Source organism: Dermatophagoides farinae, chromosome 7, assembly GCF_024713945.1.
Source record: "Dermatophagoides farinae isolate YC_2012a chromosome 7, ASM2471394v1, whole genome shotgun sequence".
NCBI lineage: Eukaryota > Metazoa > Arthropoda > Arachnida > Sarcoptiformes > Pyroglyphidae > Dermatophagoides > Dermatophagoides farinae.
In genome coordinates, this window is record NC_134683.1 from 1,793,543 (window position 1) to 1,810,091 (window position 16,549).

Sequence of the window (16,549 nt, forward strand, 5' to 3'; positions counted from 1 at the left end):
ATGGTTGTGTATGTGTACTCGACAAAAAAAAAGCATAGATCAATGTATCATTTGATTCATATTTATTCATACAAACAGCTGCTGCTGCTTTTTTCAATAATAATAATGATGATGATTATTATTATTATTATAATCATTGATTGATGTCACATCTGACTATTCGATTGATGCTGGTGGTGTTGATTAAATATTTCACCATAACAAAATTTTTGTAAAATAAAATTTCAATTCACTGGTGCAGTTTTTGTGTGTGTCTGTTTTTGTTTGTTTCATCATCATCATCATGATAAGTTTGAGAGTAATCAAATTAATTTTTTGAAAAAAAATATACAGGTATCATCATCATCATCATCATTATCTGATCAATACATCTATTCAATCACGAGATATTCTTATTGCTAATTCTTTTTTTTTTCGTTAAAATTCGAATCAATCAAAACACACACCCGGCGTCATCATCATGCACTAAAACGTTTATTTCAAAAAAAAAAAAAAAAAAAAAAAAAAACACAAGGACACTGAATACCTTTTTCATTTTCCTGTTATTTGCCTGTGTGTATATTCCACGTTCTGACGTATTTTTTAATGATGCCAGAAAAAAAATTCAATTCGTTTGTTTTTATTCCACTGTGTGTGTGTGTGTATTCAAAGAAAAAAACGATAAAATTTTTTGCACCAAACCATCGAATCGAATGTATTGATGATGTTGATCATTTTTTACCTAAAATAAAAGAAATGAAATGAACAGACGAATAAATATAAATTTTATTTTTATTGTTGTATTGATAGAATTGTCCATCAAGATTGCTGTGCACACAGTGGTTTTTGTTTTTATATCCAAAATCATTCTTCATTGTTGTCATAAAAATTCCTTTTTTTTATGACTTTTTTTTGGTATACCACCATTCATTTATTCACCAATTATTCATCATCATAATCCTACCTGGCGTGGACGAATGATTGGACATAAATATAATATATATATGTCATTATCAGAATCCGGAATTCATAAAACAAAGATGATGATGATGATGATTGTATTTTCAATTCCCTCATGGTGTATGAAAACATTACACCATTAGACCGGAAATTTCTATGTTCATGCTTTTTTTACGTTCGAAATAAATCACTTTTTCATCGATTAATCAATCGATGATGATGATGATGATGATGAAAATGTAACTTGATCAGAATATCAATATGTTTCGATTAAATATTTTTGTTTTTTGTTTTGAAGTTATATCCATGCTATATAAACATCGTATTTTGTCAACGTTTTTTTTTTGTTCTGCTTATAATCTTGTTTCTAGGTTATTGAGCCGGCTCGGACATTAAAAATTGTCATTCGTCATCACATGATGATGATGATGATGATGATGATAACAGAATCTGGTCATTGAGCTTTTAGAAATTCTTGTGTCTATCTATGTGTGTGTGTGTGTGTTTTATATTGAAAAAATGAGCAATTGTCCAAATAAACTGATGAAGAACTGGATTTAATATCTCTCTCTCTCTCTCTCTCTCTCTCTCTCTCTTGCTCTTTCTTTCTCTCAGGAATTCAATCATCATCATCATCATTATTTATTATTTTACAGATCATGTCTAGTGATAAAATGATAATAAAGAGTTAAATGAACTTTGAAAAAAAGGTACGAATTTCATAATCATTTCTTTTTTTTTGAGAAAAAAAGAGAAAAATTTTTTTAGATATTTTTTTTTTCTTTCGTCTTCTAATTCTCTCTTTCTATCATCATCATCATCATCGAATCGAAATCAAAACCCATTTATATAAATGGCAGCAAAAAAAAAATGATGTGAAACAAAAAACAAAAAAAAAATTCAACAGATGATTAAACAACGACATATCAATATGATTTATTTTTTGTCCACACATTGCTCATCATGTTAATCATCAGTTTCATCATAAAATCATAATCATTTGGATTTTTGTTTTCTCTATAGATAATAGATCAATCAATTAGCCTTGTTTGTTTGTTTGATTGATTGATTGATTGATTGATTTTCAATCATAACATCGACAATTTGGCTACAAACACACGTAATTATTATATATGTAAATGAATGATAATTTTTCAGTTTTAATAATTCAGTTTTAATCATAATCAGTTTTTATGTGTAGATGTGTTACGATGTAATTGTGTGATTACCATTCAATGATCATCATTCATCATTGATTTTTCTTTTTTTTTCTTGTTTTACCTACACAATTATGATAAATGTGTGTTCAATGTAAATGTACCGATTGTTGTGTGTTTGACATAATTGTGTGTTGTTTCAATTAAAAAGAAAAAAAAATTAATCAAAATTTCGGTGTTTATTGTGTGTGTGTGTGTGTGTGTGTACTGATAATGATGATAGATTCAAAGATTTACTATCTGTTTGATAGGGTCTATCGATTGATCAATCCTTTCAGTCGGTCTATTGATTGATTTGATTGCCATCAACAACAACAAAGAGAGATAGAGAGAGAGAGAGAAAACCCGCTACATTGTTACCGCCCCCGATTTCCTCATAGAATTCATCATCATCATCATCATCATCATTAGCATGTCAAATATAATTTGGAATTATTCTTGGAATTTTCATTCATTCAATCAATTTGATCAATTAATCGTTTGGTTTCTTCTTCATATGCGAACAACACAAAACAAACGGTAAGTTATTTTATTTTATTTTTTTTTGTCATTGAAATATGAAACAACTATGCCTGGCAGTTTATACACAAATATTTTCATCATCCATGCTAAAATGATGAACTTTTAATGTTTAGTTTTCAATGTCTGTTTGTTGTTGATTTTTTTTCCTGTTTTTGTTTGATTTTGCTTTGTTTTTTTGAGGCTACAGTTAAATTCCATAAATGAATTGAAATTGTACCGCGTGTGTATGTATACCCAAAAGTTTTGTGTGTACCCGGCGCTTGAAAATGAACTAAATTCATTTGAAATATGAAAATGTTTCACAATATATCGTGTATGATGATGATGATGATTATTAATAAATATCGCTACCACCAACATCACCATATATCAACATGAAAACTGTGTATACATGTGTGACATTAAAACAAAACAAAACCAAAAAAAAAAACGTTCACTTTTTTTTATCAAATGGACACACACACACACAAAAACGCCCGTTTGAATAGCTAAAATGGAAAAAAAACAAAACGTATAGAAGAACAAATGAAACCCTAAAATTGATTCAGATTTCATATGTGAATGAATGGAAAAAAAAGTATAAAATGAATACGGTTTTCAGAGTTTTAGTCGTATTTTTTTTTTTGTTGTTGTTGGTTGTTGTTGTTGATATTTGTTTGCTGTCATCATTGTCTCTTCATCGTATGATAATAATAATCAGAATTTCTTTTTTTTCTCTTTGTTTCCCATCATCATCATCATCATCATCAAGTTTTTTTTTTCTTTGGCCCATTGTCATGTGTTTTTCTCATAAATAATTTAACAAGTTTTATGGATTCTGTATTCATTTGGTTTGATTTTATATCTTCTTCTCGTAAAAACAAAAAAAAAATTCTCTTTCGTTTAGTTCATTTTTTTCTGTGTGTGTGTTGTCCATGTATATGAAAAAAAACCTTTGATTCATTTATTCTCATTCATGTAATGTTTTTTTTTTCTTGCTGGAAACTCAAATTTGGAATTTTGGTTCCATTTTCATATCAGTTTGATATTTATCATTTTTTTTTTCATAGTCATTTTTCATAATTTTCATTTACCGCTCCGTGTGTTTGTGTGTGTGTGTGTGTATGTGGGCTAATAGTAGTAGTGACCTAATGTTTTTTTTCTGGTGACTGAATTTGAATCTCATCTATAAAACACGCCAGATTGTGTGTGTGAGAGAGAGAGAAAGAATTCCTAAGTCAAATTCTGATTTTTTTTTTTTTTTGGTTCTTGTTGCTGTTGTTGTTGTTATTATTGAAACAGGATCCAATCAAATGTGAATAATGAAGTGTCATGTAAAGTTATTAATATTTTTTTTCTTTTCGTGAGTGATTCATAAATGCCACACCTCTTTAGTCGTCGTAGTCATCGTCGTCGTTTTTTTTTCATTATTTGTTCGTCGTTGATCAACGACAACAACAACTGGAAATGGATCACAACATATGCTGCCATTTAAAGTTGATTAAAATGGATGATGATTCTTTATGAAAACTAATATTTGGATACTTGGATATAATTGTCAGAAAATTTGCTTAAAAGAAAATGGTTTTTTTCAATAGAATCATCGATGATACTTGACATTAACCATCTTGAAAACAATAGCCATCAATAATTGATACTTCTAATTCAATGATGATGATTGATATGTCATGTCGTGTTTGATGTTTTGATGATGATGAAAATATATCGATTTTTTTTTTGGCCACTTTATCATCGTATTTTTCAACTGTCACACAAACTTGTCAATATCGTCAAATGAATTTTTGTTTTACAAAATTTATTTCCTTTTTTCCCTCTATTTTGTTCCACGCCCATATATTTAGTGACATTTTCTCTTGTGCTTTTTTTTTGATGCTCATCTTTTTCTCATTTCTAAATTGGCTGATTGGCTTCATCATCATCATCATCATCATCGATGTTTCGATCTCTTTTCGATAAAATTTGTTTTTTTCAACTATTTCTCAATAATTTGTTTCAATTCAATGATCATTCATTTCAATGTGATGCAGCATTTTTAATGATGATGATGATATCCATTGATGTATGTGTGTGTGTGTGTGTAAGTTTAGTTTGAAATGACAAAAAATTTTTTTTTTTTTATTTATCCATTGAACATTATTCACACACACACACACACACACACACACTGTTCTGTTGTCTATAGAATTGAAAAAAAACAAGAGTCTGACAAGCTATTATATTATGAAATAGAAAGAATAAATAAGACAAGAGAGAGAGAGAGAGATAAATAGATAGAAAAAAAAGAAAATTCGAAATGTGTCAAATATAATTGAATTATTCATCATCAAAATAATATATATCCGAATATGGTTCATTGAATTGTCAAACTTTAAAGAATCGATCGTGAAATCATTCATCAAATCGCAAACAAAATTCAGTTGTCGTACATGATACGCCCGTTTTTTTTTGTTTTTTTTTTGAATATATTGAAATCAATCAATTTGAAACAAGTGAAAAAAATTGAATTTTTTTTCTTCCATTGTGTGTGTGTGTGTGTCTGGTTATATATGTGTTCATCATCATCAATATTTATTGTGAAATTATCTCCTATTGTTGATCGTATTTCATTATTATTGTCGTTGTTGTTGTCCAGTTATCTAAACAAAACAAAATTTCAAGTCAAACCAATTTCAAGGATAGATAATAAAAAAAAAAAAATTTCTGATCTCTCATCATTCTATTCGATTCATTCATCCATTTGATGATGACCAACAACATTTTTTTTTTCATCTATAAAAAAACATTTTGTCAGTAGCAATAAACAACACACACACACACACACATACGCCACACAATGCTAATATACGACTCTGAAATGTGACAAATTATTTGATCGCGTGTCAAAAAACAAAAAAAAAAACAAAAAAATTTCTCATCCACCCATTTGGTCTCTTTGGTGTTTGCCGAAATTTTTTTTTTGTCGTTTTCGTTTTCATTTTGTTTTCTTTTCAAATTGATTTCACTTTCTCTTTATCTCATGATCTTTTTATTCAACAACAACAACAACAACAAATGATTATCGTAATCAATTTTCTTTTTCTTTTTTTTTTGCATTTTTTTTCCATGAATATTCAGATGTTCCATTGCATCTTTGATTTGATTTCGTATCCACAATGATCGATATTCCGAATTCAATTGCCATTCATTCATGAAATAATCAATTAAATTTTTTTTTTATTGCTTGTGTTTGATCAATATATAAATTCATTTGGACAATTTTGTTAATTTATTGGTTCACCTGGTAATGATGATTTTTTCTTTTCTGATTGCTTGATTGATTATTTAAAAAAAAGAACCTGAAAAAAATGGATGTCACTAAGGCTACGCAATTGACATCTACATCATCATCATCACCATCATCATCATCATCACCACCACCACCACCATCAACATCATCGAAGATTCAAGAAATTCTTTTAAATGATATTCATCAATCAAATATTGACAATAATAATGAAATTCATTTTAAAAATCTTCAACGAATTCATGATGATAATGATCCAAATTACAAAATCGAAAATAAATCATCAAACTTATGGTTATCCAACAGATATTATTTCAACATCACTTTCTCTTCCGGTGGCTACAAATACATCAACAACAGCATCACAAACACCATCAACATCGCCAACATTATTGAATCATAATAATCAAATTATGAATATTAAGAATTATAATCATCATCAACAAAATGGTTCATCACCAATGCGATTAGATGAACAGCAACGTTCATCACCATCGATATCATGTATATCGAAATTAAATTTCGATGATATTTGCTATTGTTCCAGTAATTGTTGTCATGATCATACAACAACAACAACAAGTTGTGGTACAAATATTACAAAGAAAATGTCACATCATTCTCATCATCATCATCATCAACATAATCTTTCAAATAAAAAAATTAGCAATGATTCTGGTTGGTCTAAATTGGCCCATATGATTGCTAATCATTTGACCATTGTTGCCCTATTAATTATGTCCGGTGTAATTATAGTATTGATGATTTTATCATCAATGTGTCTAGCTAAACATTCACAACAGGATAATGTTTGTTTATCACATACATGTGTACGTGAAGGTATGTGAATTTCAATTTTTAAGTTTTTTATTTCATTCAATTAAAAATTTGGTCATAATCATTAAATTTTTTTATTTATTTATTTATTTAACAAAAAGCGGCCAAAATTATCCGATCATTGGATGAAACAGTTGAACCATGTGAAGATTTCTATCAATTTGTTTGTGGCCAATGGCTCGAATCGACAATCATACCGGAACATAAACCGTTGGAAAATAAATTTGATGAACTACATGATATCCTTAATCGACAAGTTCGAGGTTAGTATTTTTTTTTCGCATCTAGCAAAAAAAAACTAATGATGTAAAAACAACAAGTGTGTGTGTGTGTATGTTTCCTGTTTGACAACTTGTAAATTATTCGAATGTTAATAGAAAATCAAGGAAACATATTCGAGGTCAATGTTATGTAAAAATAATTTATTTTTCTCTTTCTTAATGATTTATTTTCCAATTTTCTAATCCATATTTCCGTATTTCGTGTGAAGATATACTTGAAGAACCAATAATGAAAGATGATCCAGATTTTGCCCGTAATATGAAATTATTCTATCATAGCTGTATGAATGTAACGGAATTGGAACGAAAAGGTGCCGAACCATTGATTGATATGATTGAAAAATTAGGTGGATGGCCTGTATTGGATGTTGGTTTTGAAAATTCGGATAAAAATAATTCCACAAAAATCTGGAATGAAGATAACTGGTCATTGCTGGATATTCATCGTAAACTAAATGAATTGGGTGTCGTTGATGATATGATTATACCATTGATAATTACATCGTATGATCGTAATAATTCACATAATATTTTAGCCGTAAGTTTGTTGTATTAAAATGAAATTCAGAATCCATATTCTAATATCCATTATTATTATTATTACAGATAAAAGAACCAAGTTTTGGTCTTATGAGTAGAGAATTTATGGTTAAAGAAGAAAATAATACACATATCCGATCATATTTTGATCTTATGTTGTATAGTATCGAATTATTATTGGATGATGAACGATTTCGTATGGATATGGACAAAATTTCATCTGATAATAACGATAATGATTCGGATGGTGAATCGAAAAATTCAACTACAAACGAAATTATGAAACGATTTGCTGCATCACAACATCATCTAGATCAACGTCATCATCATCATCATCGACGTAAACAGGTTGCAAGAGAATTTACATTCGAAATAGATGATCATGATAAATTACCTGAAAAGGTCATAGAAGAAATGCATCAAGTATTACGTTTCGAACAATCGTTAGCCAATGTATGCAACACTTAATGACATAATCTTTTTGATTTTTTTCTCTAATCTCATTTTTTTTTCTCTTGATTATTGGTTATGTGTGTGAAATCAGAGTTCAATCAAAAAAGAAGACCGAGGAAATGTTAGCCAATTATTTAACAATATGACCATTGCACAATTGCAGAAAATTTCTCCAAATGTAAGTGTGTAAAAAAAAATAACCTCGATCAATCGATTGATTGATTGATTGATTGATTGATTGATCGTATGAATAGAATGATTTAAACATTGATAATAATCATCTTCATCATCACATCATATCATTTCACAATAGATTGAATGGCTTGAATTGATCAACACTTTTGTTGTGGACAAAGAAAAACCGATGACCTTGGATAGAGAAATTGTTGTTATAGATTTGAGTTATGTAAAATTTTTAAATGATATCATACCAAAAACATCGAAACGTTTACTAGCCAATTATATTGTATGGCGTGTTGTTAAAAGTAAAATTGGCATGTTAGATTCAACATGGCGTCGATTGAAACAGACTTATAATTCAATCAATTTGGGCCATCCAAAAATCGAACCAAGATGGATGCAATGTGTTAGCCATGCACATGCTACATTTGGTACAGCATTGTCCAATGTTTATGTGAAGAATTATTTTTCTATCAAAGAGAAAACAAAAATCAATGAAATTGTTTGGCAAATTCGTTCAGAATTAAATGAAACAATTGCACATGCTGATTGGATGGATACGGAAACACGAAAACATGCAATGGATAAACTTAATTTAATGAATTTCCGTGTAGGATTTCCTGATGAATTACTTGACGATGAATTGGTTTCGGATTTTTATGAAAATGTAGGTTTGATATCACTTATATGGGTGTATGAATTGTCAATCACAAATAATGATCGGTTGTACTTTCCTATTTTTTTTTTTTTTTTTTTTTTTTTGAATAGCTTACAATGACCGATGATTATTTTGGTAATGTAATTGCCGTGCATAAATTTGAAGCTGAAAGTGCATTCCAAAGTTTGGATGCGATTAATTCACGTGATGAGTAAGTGTTTGTTGACTATTAAATGAATATATCTATAGATAACAAAAAAAATTGATGGTAAATTTTCCTTTATTATTAGTTGGCGAAAATATTCCGAAGTTGTCGATGTAAATGCCTATTATTTTCATCAGGAAAATTCATTTATCCTGAATGCTGGTATATTACAGGATAGATTCTTTAATCCTGATCGACCAAAGTAAGTGGAATCATCAATGTTACGAAATTTTAATATTTAATGTTTATGCATTTAGCTATTTGAATTATGGATCAATTGGTGAAATAATTGGTCATGAAATAACACATGGATTTGATTCGATTGGAAAACAATTTGATAAAACAGGACAACTAAGAAATTGGTGGCTATCATCGACCAATAAACATTATGAGGAACGTGCACGTTGTATGGTTAAACAATATAACCAATATTATTTTGAACAAATTGAAACAAATGTTGATGGTGAACAGACTAAAGATGAAAATATTGCCGATAATATTGGTGTTACACTTGCATATAGAGCTTATATACGTGCCTATTCGACTGGCAATGATGTTGATGGATTTATTGGTACCGGTAATAATAAAAAAAAAAATCATCATCATATGATGAATATACGACATGATCGTGAACAATCATTACCCGGTTTATCAAATTATAATCCACGACAATTATTCTGGATTAGTTATGGTCTAGAAAATTGTGAAAAAATGACCGATGAATTGTTAAAACTTACATTAGAAGTGGATACACATTCACCAGGCAAATATCGTCTAAATGGTGTTGTATCGAATTCAGAATATTTTGCAAATGATTTTTATTGTCCACCACAATCATCAATGAATCCAAGAAATAAGTGCCAAGTTTGGTAATCTAATTTAATCATCATTAACCAATTATTATTCATAAAATATTATTATCATTTTATTGTCCAACAAACAAACAAACAAACAAACATACACATAAATACACACAAATGTGAAATCATGTATTTTGAAAGTTATAGAATTACAAAATTCGAATGAATCGATGATCTCTATATATACATACACACACACACACAGTTTGGCACACAATTTTTAAATTTGCCATCATTATTATATCGTTTGTTATTATCAATTTTTTTTTGTGATACCAAAAAAAAAACATCATATTCACGAAATGATTCATCAGTTATCCAATTATATATTCATTTTAAATTGTTTTGTTTTCATTTTCAATTTTTTTTTACACACACACACAAACGAATTATAATTGATTGATCAGTGATTGATAGAATTTTTTTTTGTTTGCATCCATATAAAAAAAAACAAAAATACCGGTATTTTATTCACACAACAAAAAACGTGTTTGTTTTTTTTTTTTTTGAAAGAAAAAAAATGATATCCGTTTGGATGAAAAAAATTTTTCATTTCATTTCATTTACATTGATAATTTGTATTGACAATTTTTTTTTATCCTTTACTTATGGATGTGACCATGAAATATGAATAGACATTTTTGTTGTCCATGATGATGATGATGATGATGGCCAAAATGAAATTATCATCATCATTGTACCAGAATGGCCATCATAGAGAGAAAAAAAATCGTTATTATTCAATTGTCATCATAATATATATGATTATTACACATACATAAATATAAACGATATATATGACATAATCAATATCAAAACATTGTTATTGCCATTTTTTTCTTTCTCCTTCTTGAACAAACACGTATGATCATCATCATGTTAATGAAGAGAAGAAAATCGAATGAATGCAAAAAAAAACATGTTGTTTGTTGGTTTTTTTTTCTGCAGAATGTTGTGTGTTTGCCATAAAATTTGCTACCCTATCAATAATAATAATAATAAAATAATAAAATTGATTAACAACAAAAATGAAATGAAATGAAAAATTTAATGATGTTCGATAATCATTTTTCACGTGTTCAAACTTTTCATTGTTTTCAATGATGATGAAAAATTGAATTTAATGGGCTTGAATATTGTTGTTGTTGTTGTTGTTGTCACATTCATCAAGTACATCATGATTTTTCAATCATTAAAAAAAACAAAAAAAAAAGAATTTAATCACATGAAGATTTGTAATCGAATGTGATAAGTTTTTTTTCAAAAAAAAAAAAATTTGTTGTTGATTTCAAACAACAATGTAATAAAGAATTCGATTCCATTGAAACAGAATAATGTGATGATGATTATTGGCGAATAATAATAATAATGATGATTATGTTGATGTGTATGTACAATGTGGCCGATAATATAATAATAATGATGATGATTATGATGATCTTTATGACCTTCGTGATTGGAATGAATTTTTTTTTTCTAAAAAAAAAAAACACATTATCATCATCATCGTAAACATGTCTCCATTGCCATGGCAAAATAATGTCTGTTATTATTATTATTATTAGAAATAAGCAACAGAGGACAAAGAAAAAAGGATGATTATGGTAAAAAAAGAAAAATTGAAGAAAAAAGTGATCATTATCATCATCATAATGGCTACTTGAAGTTATTTTCGTTTTTCGTAAAGATAAAAAAAAAAAATTTTTTTCTTGTTTTGGTTTGTTATTGCAATGGCACACAAGCTAGGATCATATATAAATAAAAAAGATTCGATTCGATTCGCGAAACATTCGATTATCATTTTTATTTTTTTTTTTGAAATTTCAAATCGTTTACAGTGTGTACAGAAAAAAAATGTTTCAACGTAAATTATTCTTGTTGGCCATATTTTCATATATGGCTATTGGACAATGTGCATTTAAAAATAATTCACTTGACTGTCATAGAAATATCCTGACCGAAATGGATAAACATTTACGTTCAATGGAATTGGTACATGGTGATCAACAATTTCCAGAATCATTGGAAGAATTGAAAGCACATTGTGGGTAAGTTTGTGTGTTCAAACAAAAAAACCGATATCGATTCTCAATTAAATCATTCTGAATGTGATAAATAAAAAAAATAGACGAAACAAAAAAGTAATTGATTTGATGTCCAAAATGGCTGATAAATGTATGACCGGTTTCACTAAGAACATAATGCAAGTAACCATTTATTCGCTTCGACGGTCAAGAAAATCGATTTGTAAAAATAAACCAAATAAAGAAATGCTTGCATTGATAAATGCTGGAAAATGTGTAAACGGTGGCCGTAAACGATTCAGTAAATGTGTGAAACATGCACAGATTCATATTGAAACAGTAAAAGATATGCCGACTAAAAAACGAATTCCATTGATTTGTTGGTAAGAAAAACAATTTATCAATGATTTTTACTAATTGAAATTCCATTTTAAATTCAATTATAGTGAAATTGTACGAGCTAAAAGCTGTATGTTAGATAAAGCTAAAGATGTAAATGAATGTTCGGAACAAAATGTTGAAACATTACAACGTCGATTTACACACATCAGTGCAAATTCTATGAATATGGCATGCGGTGATTATACTGAAGATAGTAATCGATGTGATACGGTTAAACCACCAGAAGGTTTGGATTATAATAGACCACCAAAATCATTCATGACAACGGCATTAGAATTGATCAATTTATTTGAGAATGATCCAGAATTACAAGTTTGATTCTTAACATCATCATCATCATCATCACGAATTAACATTATTTTCATCATATGGTTTGGGATCTCATTGGTCGATGGCTTTTATAATGAATTCAAATTCAAATTGAATCCAATGCATATTTATACCAAGAATGATGAAAGCGGATTCTAATTGAATGCCAATGACCAAAATTACCTGCATATTATCATTATATTTTTATTTCTATTATTATTTTTATGGCGACATGGGATAATATACTTACATTATTTAATAATTTAATAATAATAAATATAACCAGCCCGGTACAGGCGCTTCGCGCCTGCCCCAGGCTGGCCCTGCGGGGCTGACTCCTGACGGTCAATATAGCTGGATACCCGCAGGGGTGGCGGCTGCGCCGCCCCCCCTGCTTGGTATCCAGCCAAAGGTTTCGATCCTTGACGGCCAATATAACTGGATACCCGCAGGGGTGGCGGCTGCGCCGCCCCCCCCTGCTTGGTATCCAGCCAAAGGTTTCGATCCTTGACGGTCAATATAACTGGATACCCGCAGGGGTGGCGGCTGCGCCGCCCCCCCTGCTTGGCATCCAGCCAAAGGTGTCAATTTTAACGCTTCGTGCTTGACGGTGGATTTTTATGCATGGCGTTTTGCTTTCGGTTTGGTACCGCAGGGTCAGCCATCACTTGTGCATTGCATCGGATACCGTTGAAAAAATTGCGTACACCGAACAGCATAATTATTATTGCTAATCGATAAGTTGAAGAAATACGATATTTTTGGTATAGATACTGTGGTCGTTGTTGATATTTTCCTCAATTTCCTGAACAAAAATCTTCAGATTATTAGGATTTTTGCAGCGGCAAAAAGCCACATAAATCATTCCATGTTGCAATACTGGTGTAGGAAGGTACACACTTATTTTTTCGAAAGATTGCCCTTAAAACATTAATTAATTGTAAGAGCAAAAGCCAATACGACAGGCAATCGTCCACGCACCAAATTGAATGGTAGCTTAGGATCTCGATCGTTTTGCTGCAAAATGAATCATAGCCTCCGTGTCAATATTCGAGCTTCAATGCTGCGTCTATTTACAAATAAACGCGTGCCATTGAGCAAACCACTCTGTGGTTCAATATTGCGGATGAACATTATAATCGATCCAATGTTTAATCCAAGTTAGTGTCTATAGATCCTATAGGATAACCATGTGGGTTCATCGCATGAAGACACTCAACATTGAATCTTAAATGCTCTTTTCTTTATTTTAAATGAAAAAAGTTATCAGGTATTTTAGGTATAATCAGGTTAAATAACCGAAATAACTTACCAAACGATGAGTAGATCATAGATCACGGGAACAAAAACAGAAAAAATCATTCCAATGAATGCAGTCTTCAGGCAAGATTTCATCATCAAATACACACTCACACAGACACACAAAATGAAAATCACGTGTGACACATGTATTATCACAATAATCAATTCGAAAAATTCGAATTCGAACTCTTTCTATGTTCTATTGAATGACTGCACCATCTATTGGATGCAAAAGCTGCAGCAACGTGTGCTGAGCTAGAACAATGAAAAAAAGCTTTGTCAAAGCAACATACCACAGAATGCGTTTCTTTGGAAGCGACTTCTACTTCTGAGCTGGACGAACTGTTCAGCGGCATTCAAAAGTTTTCCCGCATGCTCAGACACACACACACAACATACACTGAGTAGCTCATACTGAATAGTTATGTTTGTACTGAAAATAAGCAAGAATGGCTGGCTCAGCTTCGCCGCATCAAATGCCAAGTTAATACACAGTGCCAGTACACAGTGCAAGCACTTGGCGAGTGTAAAAGTTGCAGTTACTCACAAACGTTAGCCTCTTAAAGAGTAGATATAATCTAATTAATTTGACATTATTCGTAAAATTTACATTTCAAAAAAAAAAATCTGCAACTATTTTGTTTGGGATTGATGCTATTTGGTGTTGAAATAGTCGAACGGAAAACATGCTCATTTGTGCATTGTTGTTGTTGTTGTTGTTGTTGTGATTGAGTCATTTTTTTTCTAAATTCAATAGCTTAAAATGTATAATAATAATAATCTTACTCTTCACACGAATAAATTGTATGTTGAAATATTGGGTACCAATATAGAACAAAATCTATTGAATCGAATGTCAATAAATTTGCTCGAATCACGATTAAAAGTACTTTGTTTTCATGAAGAAAATTTGTACAAATTACAATCAACTTTTGAACAAACAAAACATCCAGTTTCATATAAATTGCAATTATTACTAGATGAAATATCAAATTGTCTTGCAAATATGAAATCAACCACCGAACAAGTTTTGAAAAACAAACGAAATCAAGAAAATGAAAATAAATGGAAAAATTCGAAACAAATTGACAGTAGTTACGATGGATATCGTTCAAGCTCTTATGAAGATCCGGTCAAATTGGTAAATGATCCTATTGAGTCTAAATCCGAAAATGTAAATGATTATAAGTATGTGGTAAGTATATTTTTTTGTTATAAAATGAAAATTTTTAACATTTTTTATTTTATTTTAAATCGGCATCTATTAGTATCAATTATCGGCATCCTCATCCAATGAATCGCTTATCGGATATGAAAAATTGGTGTCAAAGATAAACATGCAGGATGAGAATGACGACAATAGTGACAACGAATCCGCCAATTCATCGCATATTCCATATGATTATTTACACGATGACGGTGATGAAAATAATGAATCATCAAATGTTTTGGTCGATAATCCCACATCGTCACATACATCAGAAGTATCACAGGTTAATTGCGTGAATTTCGACGATCTTTTCAATGAAGGGAATTTATTTTACATTTATGACGAATGGCGTAATTGGTTTGATTTCAATCCTGATCTCGATGAACGTTTTGGGCTTGATTTTTACAATGATAAAGCTTTTAAAAATTTGGAAAAACCACAGAAAGATGATGATTTTCATCTCTCATTGTATAAGATTTTCAGCGATAAAAATCCCTGGAATAAGGATGAAAAATTGACACAGATAGAAAATTTACAAATCAATACTAAACAAGATTTACTAATGTTGGTCGAATGTGTTTATTACAAATGGATCTTTACTCGAAATGTTCATGACCATTTGTTTGATGTTTGTAATGAATTATTCGATGAATTGGCTGTTATAGAAGAAAACAGTTCACTTGTTCATATCACTTTTGGACAATTGTTAAGCTCAAAATGTCGTTCATTATTTTTCATTTCTGACAATCTTGATGCTCAATCGCTTACTTTTTTCCGTAATGCTAAATTTATTTCAAACTTGTGTAAAACTAAAATATTGGATCCAAGAATTATCATCGTTTGCTTGTATTTTTTATGTAAATCAAAAAAACAAATTTGTCTTGAAGCTTTTCTTCAAATGGTAACCACTTGGTACGGAATTTATGAACTAAAAACATTGTCAGAATCCAGTTCGAACGCTCGGAATGCTATTGATTTTATTTTCGATCAATTGGAACAATTTATTTTGGATATCGAAAAACAACAAAAAAAAGAGTTCGATCAGGAAAAGAATCTATCAAAGAATCCATCAAAGAAAGAATCATCACCATTTAAACCAGATGTATCGAAAATTACTTTTGGAAGATTGAAAGAAACATTGAATGCTTATGATTTAGTTTTTCGTACTACTTAATGATATATATGATGATCATCATGCTTAATTTAATAATACATAACGATATTTGATTTAAAAATTCATTGAATAATAATAAATCTGAATAATTTTGTTATAAATTTTGCTTATAAATTGATTTCATTATATCTCGAATACTTTGTTGTTTTGATT

At 29.8% G+C, this 16,549-nt stretch overlaps 3 protein-coding genes across 24 annotated transcripts; all 3 read left to right on the plus strand.

Annotated features, from left to right (window-relative positions):
- Nucleotides 1-11,004, plus strand: LOC124497175 (neprilysin-2). Of its 22 annotated transcripts, none has more exons than XM_075732502.1 (12): nucleotides 129-694; nucleotides 790-894; nucleotides 2,537-2,675; nucleotides 6,011-6,801; nucleotides 6,900-7,061; nucleotides 7,289-7,617; nucleotides 7,686-8,072; nucleotides 8,164-8,250; nucleotides 8,386-8,919; nucleotides 9,021-9,121; nucleotides 9,201-9,317; nucleotides 9,373-11,004. In XM_075732502.1, the coding sequence occupies exons 4-12, from the start codon at nucleotides 6,138-6,140 to the stop codon at nucleotides 9,986-9,988; spliced, it is 2,997 nt and encodes a 998-aa protein (XP_075588617.1). In that variant the 5' UTR covers nucleotides 129-694; nucleotides 790-894; nucleotides 2,537-2,675; nucleotides 6,011-6,137; the 3' UTR covers nucleotides 9,989-11,004. The 22 variants fall into 22 exon arrangements, with proteins under 22 accessions (XP_075588612.1, XP_075588616.1, XP_075588617.1 ...); XM_075732485.1 differs by lacking the exon at nucleotides 790-894 and having other exon boundaries at nucleotides 129-333; nucleotides 515-694; nucleotides 5,793-6,801; XM_075732486.1 differs by having other exon boundaries at nucleotides 129-333; nucleotides 790-1,059; nucleotides 5,793-6,801.
- Nucleotides 11,005-11,748: 744 nt separating this feature from the next.
- Nucleotides 11,749-12,989, plus strand: LOC124497180 (uncharacterized). Its single transcript, XM_047060802.2, has 3 exons — nucleotides 11,749-12,023; nucleotides 12,104-12,382; nucleotides 12,446-12,989. Exons 1-3 carry the CDS (start codon nucleotides 11,830-11,832, stop codon nucleotides 12,717-12,719), a joined length of 747 nt encoding a protein of 248 aa, XP_046916758.1. The 5' UTR covers nucleotides 11,749-11,829; the 3' UTR covers nucleotides 12,720-12,989.
- Nucleotides 12,990-14,705: 1,716 nt separating this feature from the next.
- On the plus strand, nucleotides 14,706-16,497 carry LOC124497178 (uncharacterized). The gene is made up of 2 exons (XM_075732508.1): nucleotides 14,706-15,207; nucleotides 15,281-16,497. The coding sequence occupies exons 1-2, from the start codon at nucleotides 14,776-14,778 to the stop codon at nucleotides 16,394-16,396; spliced, it is 1,548 nt and encodes a 515-aa protein (XP_075588623.1). The 5' UTR covers nucleotides 14,706-14,775; the 3' UTR covers nucleotides 16,397-16,497.
- The last annotated feature ends 52 nt before the right edge of the window (nucleotides 16,498-16,549 follow it).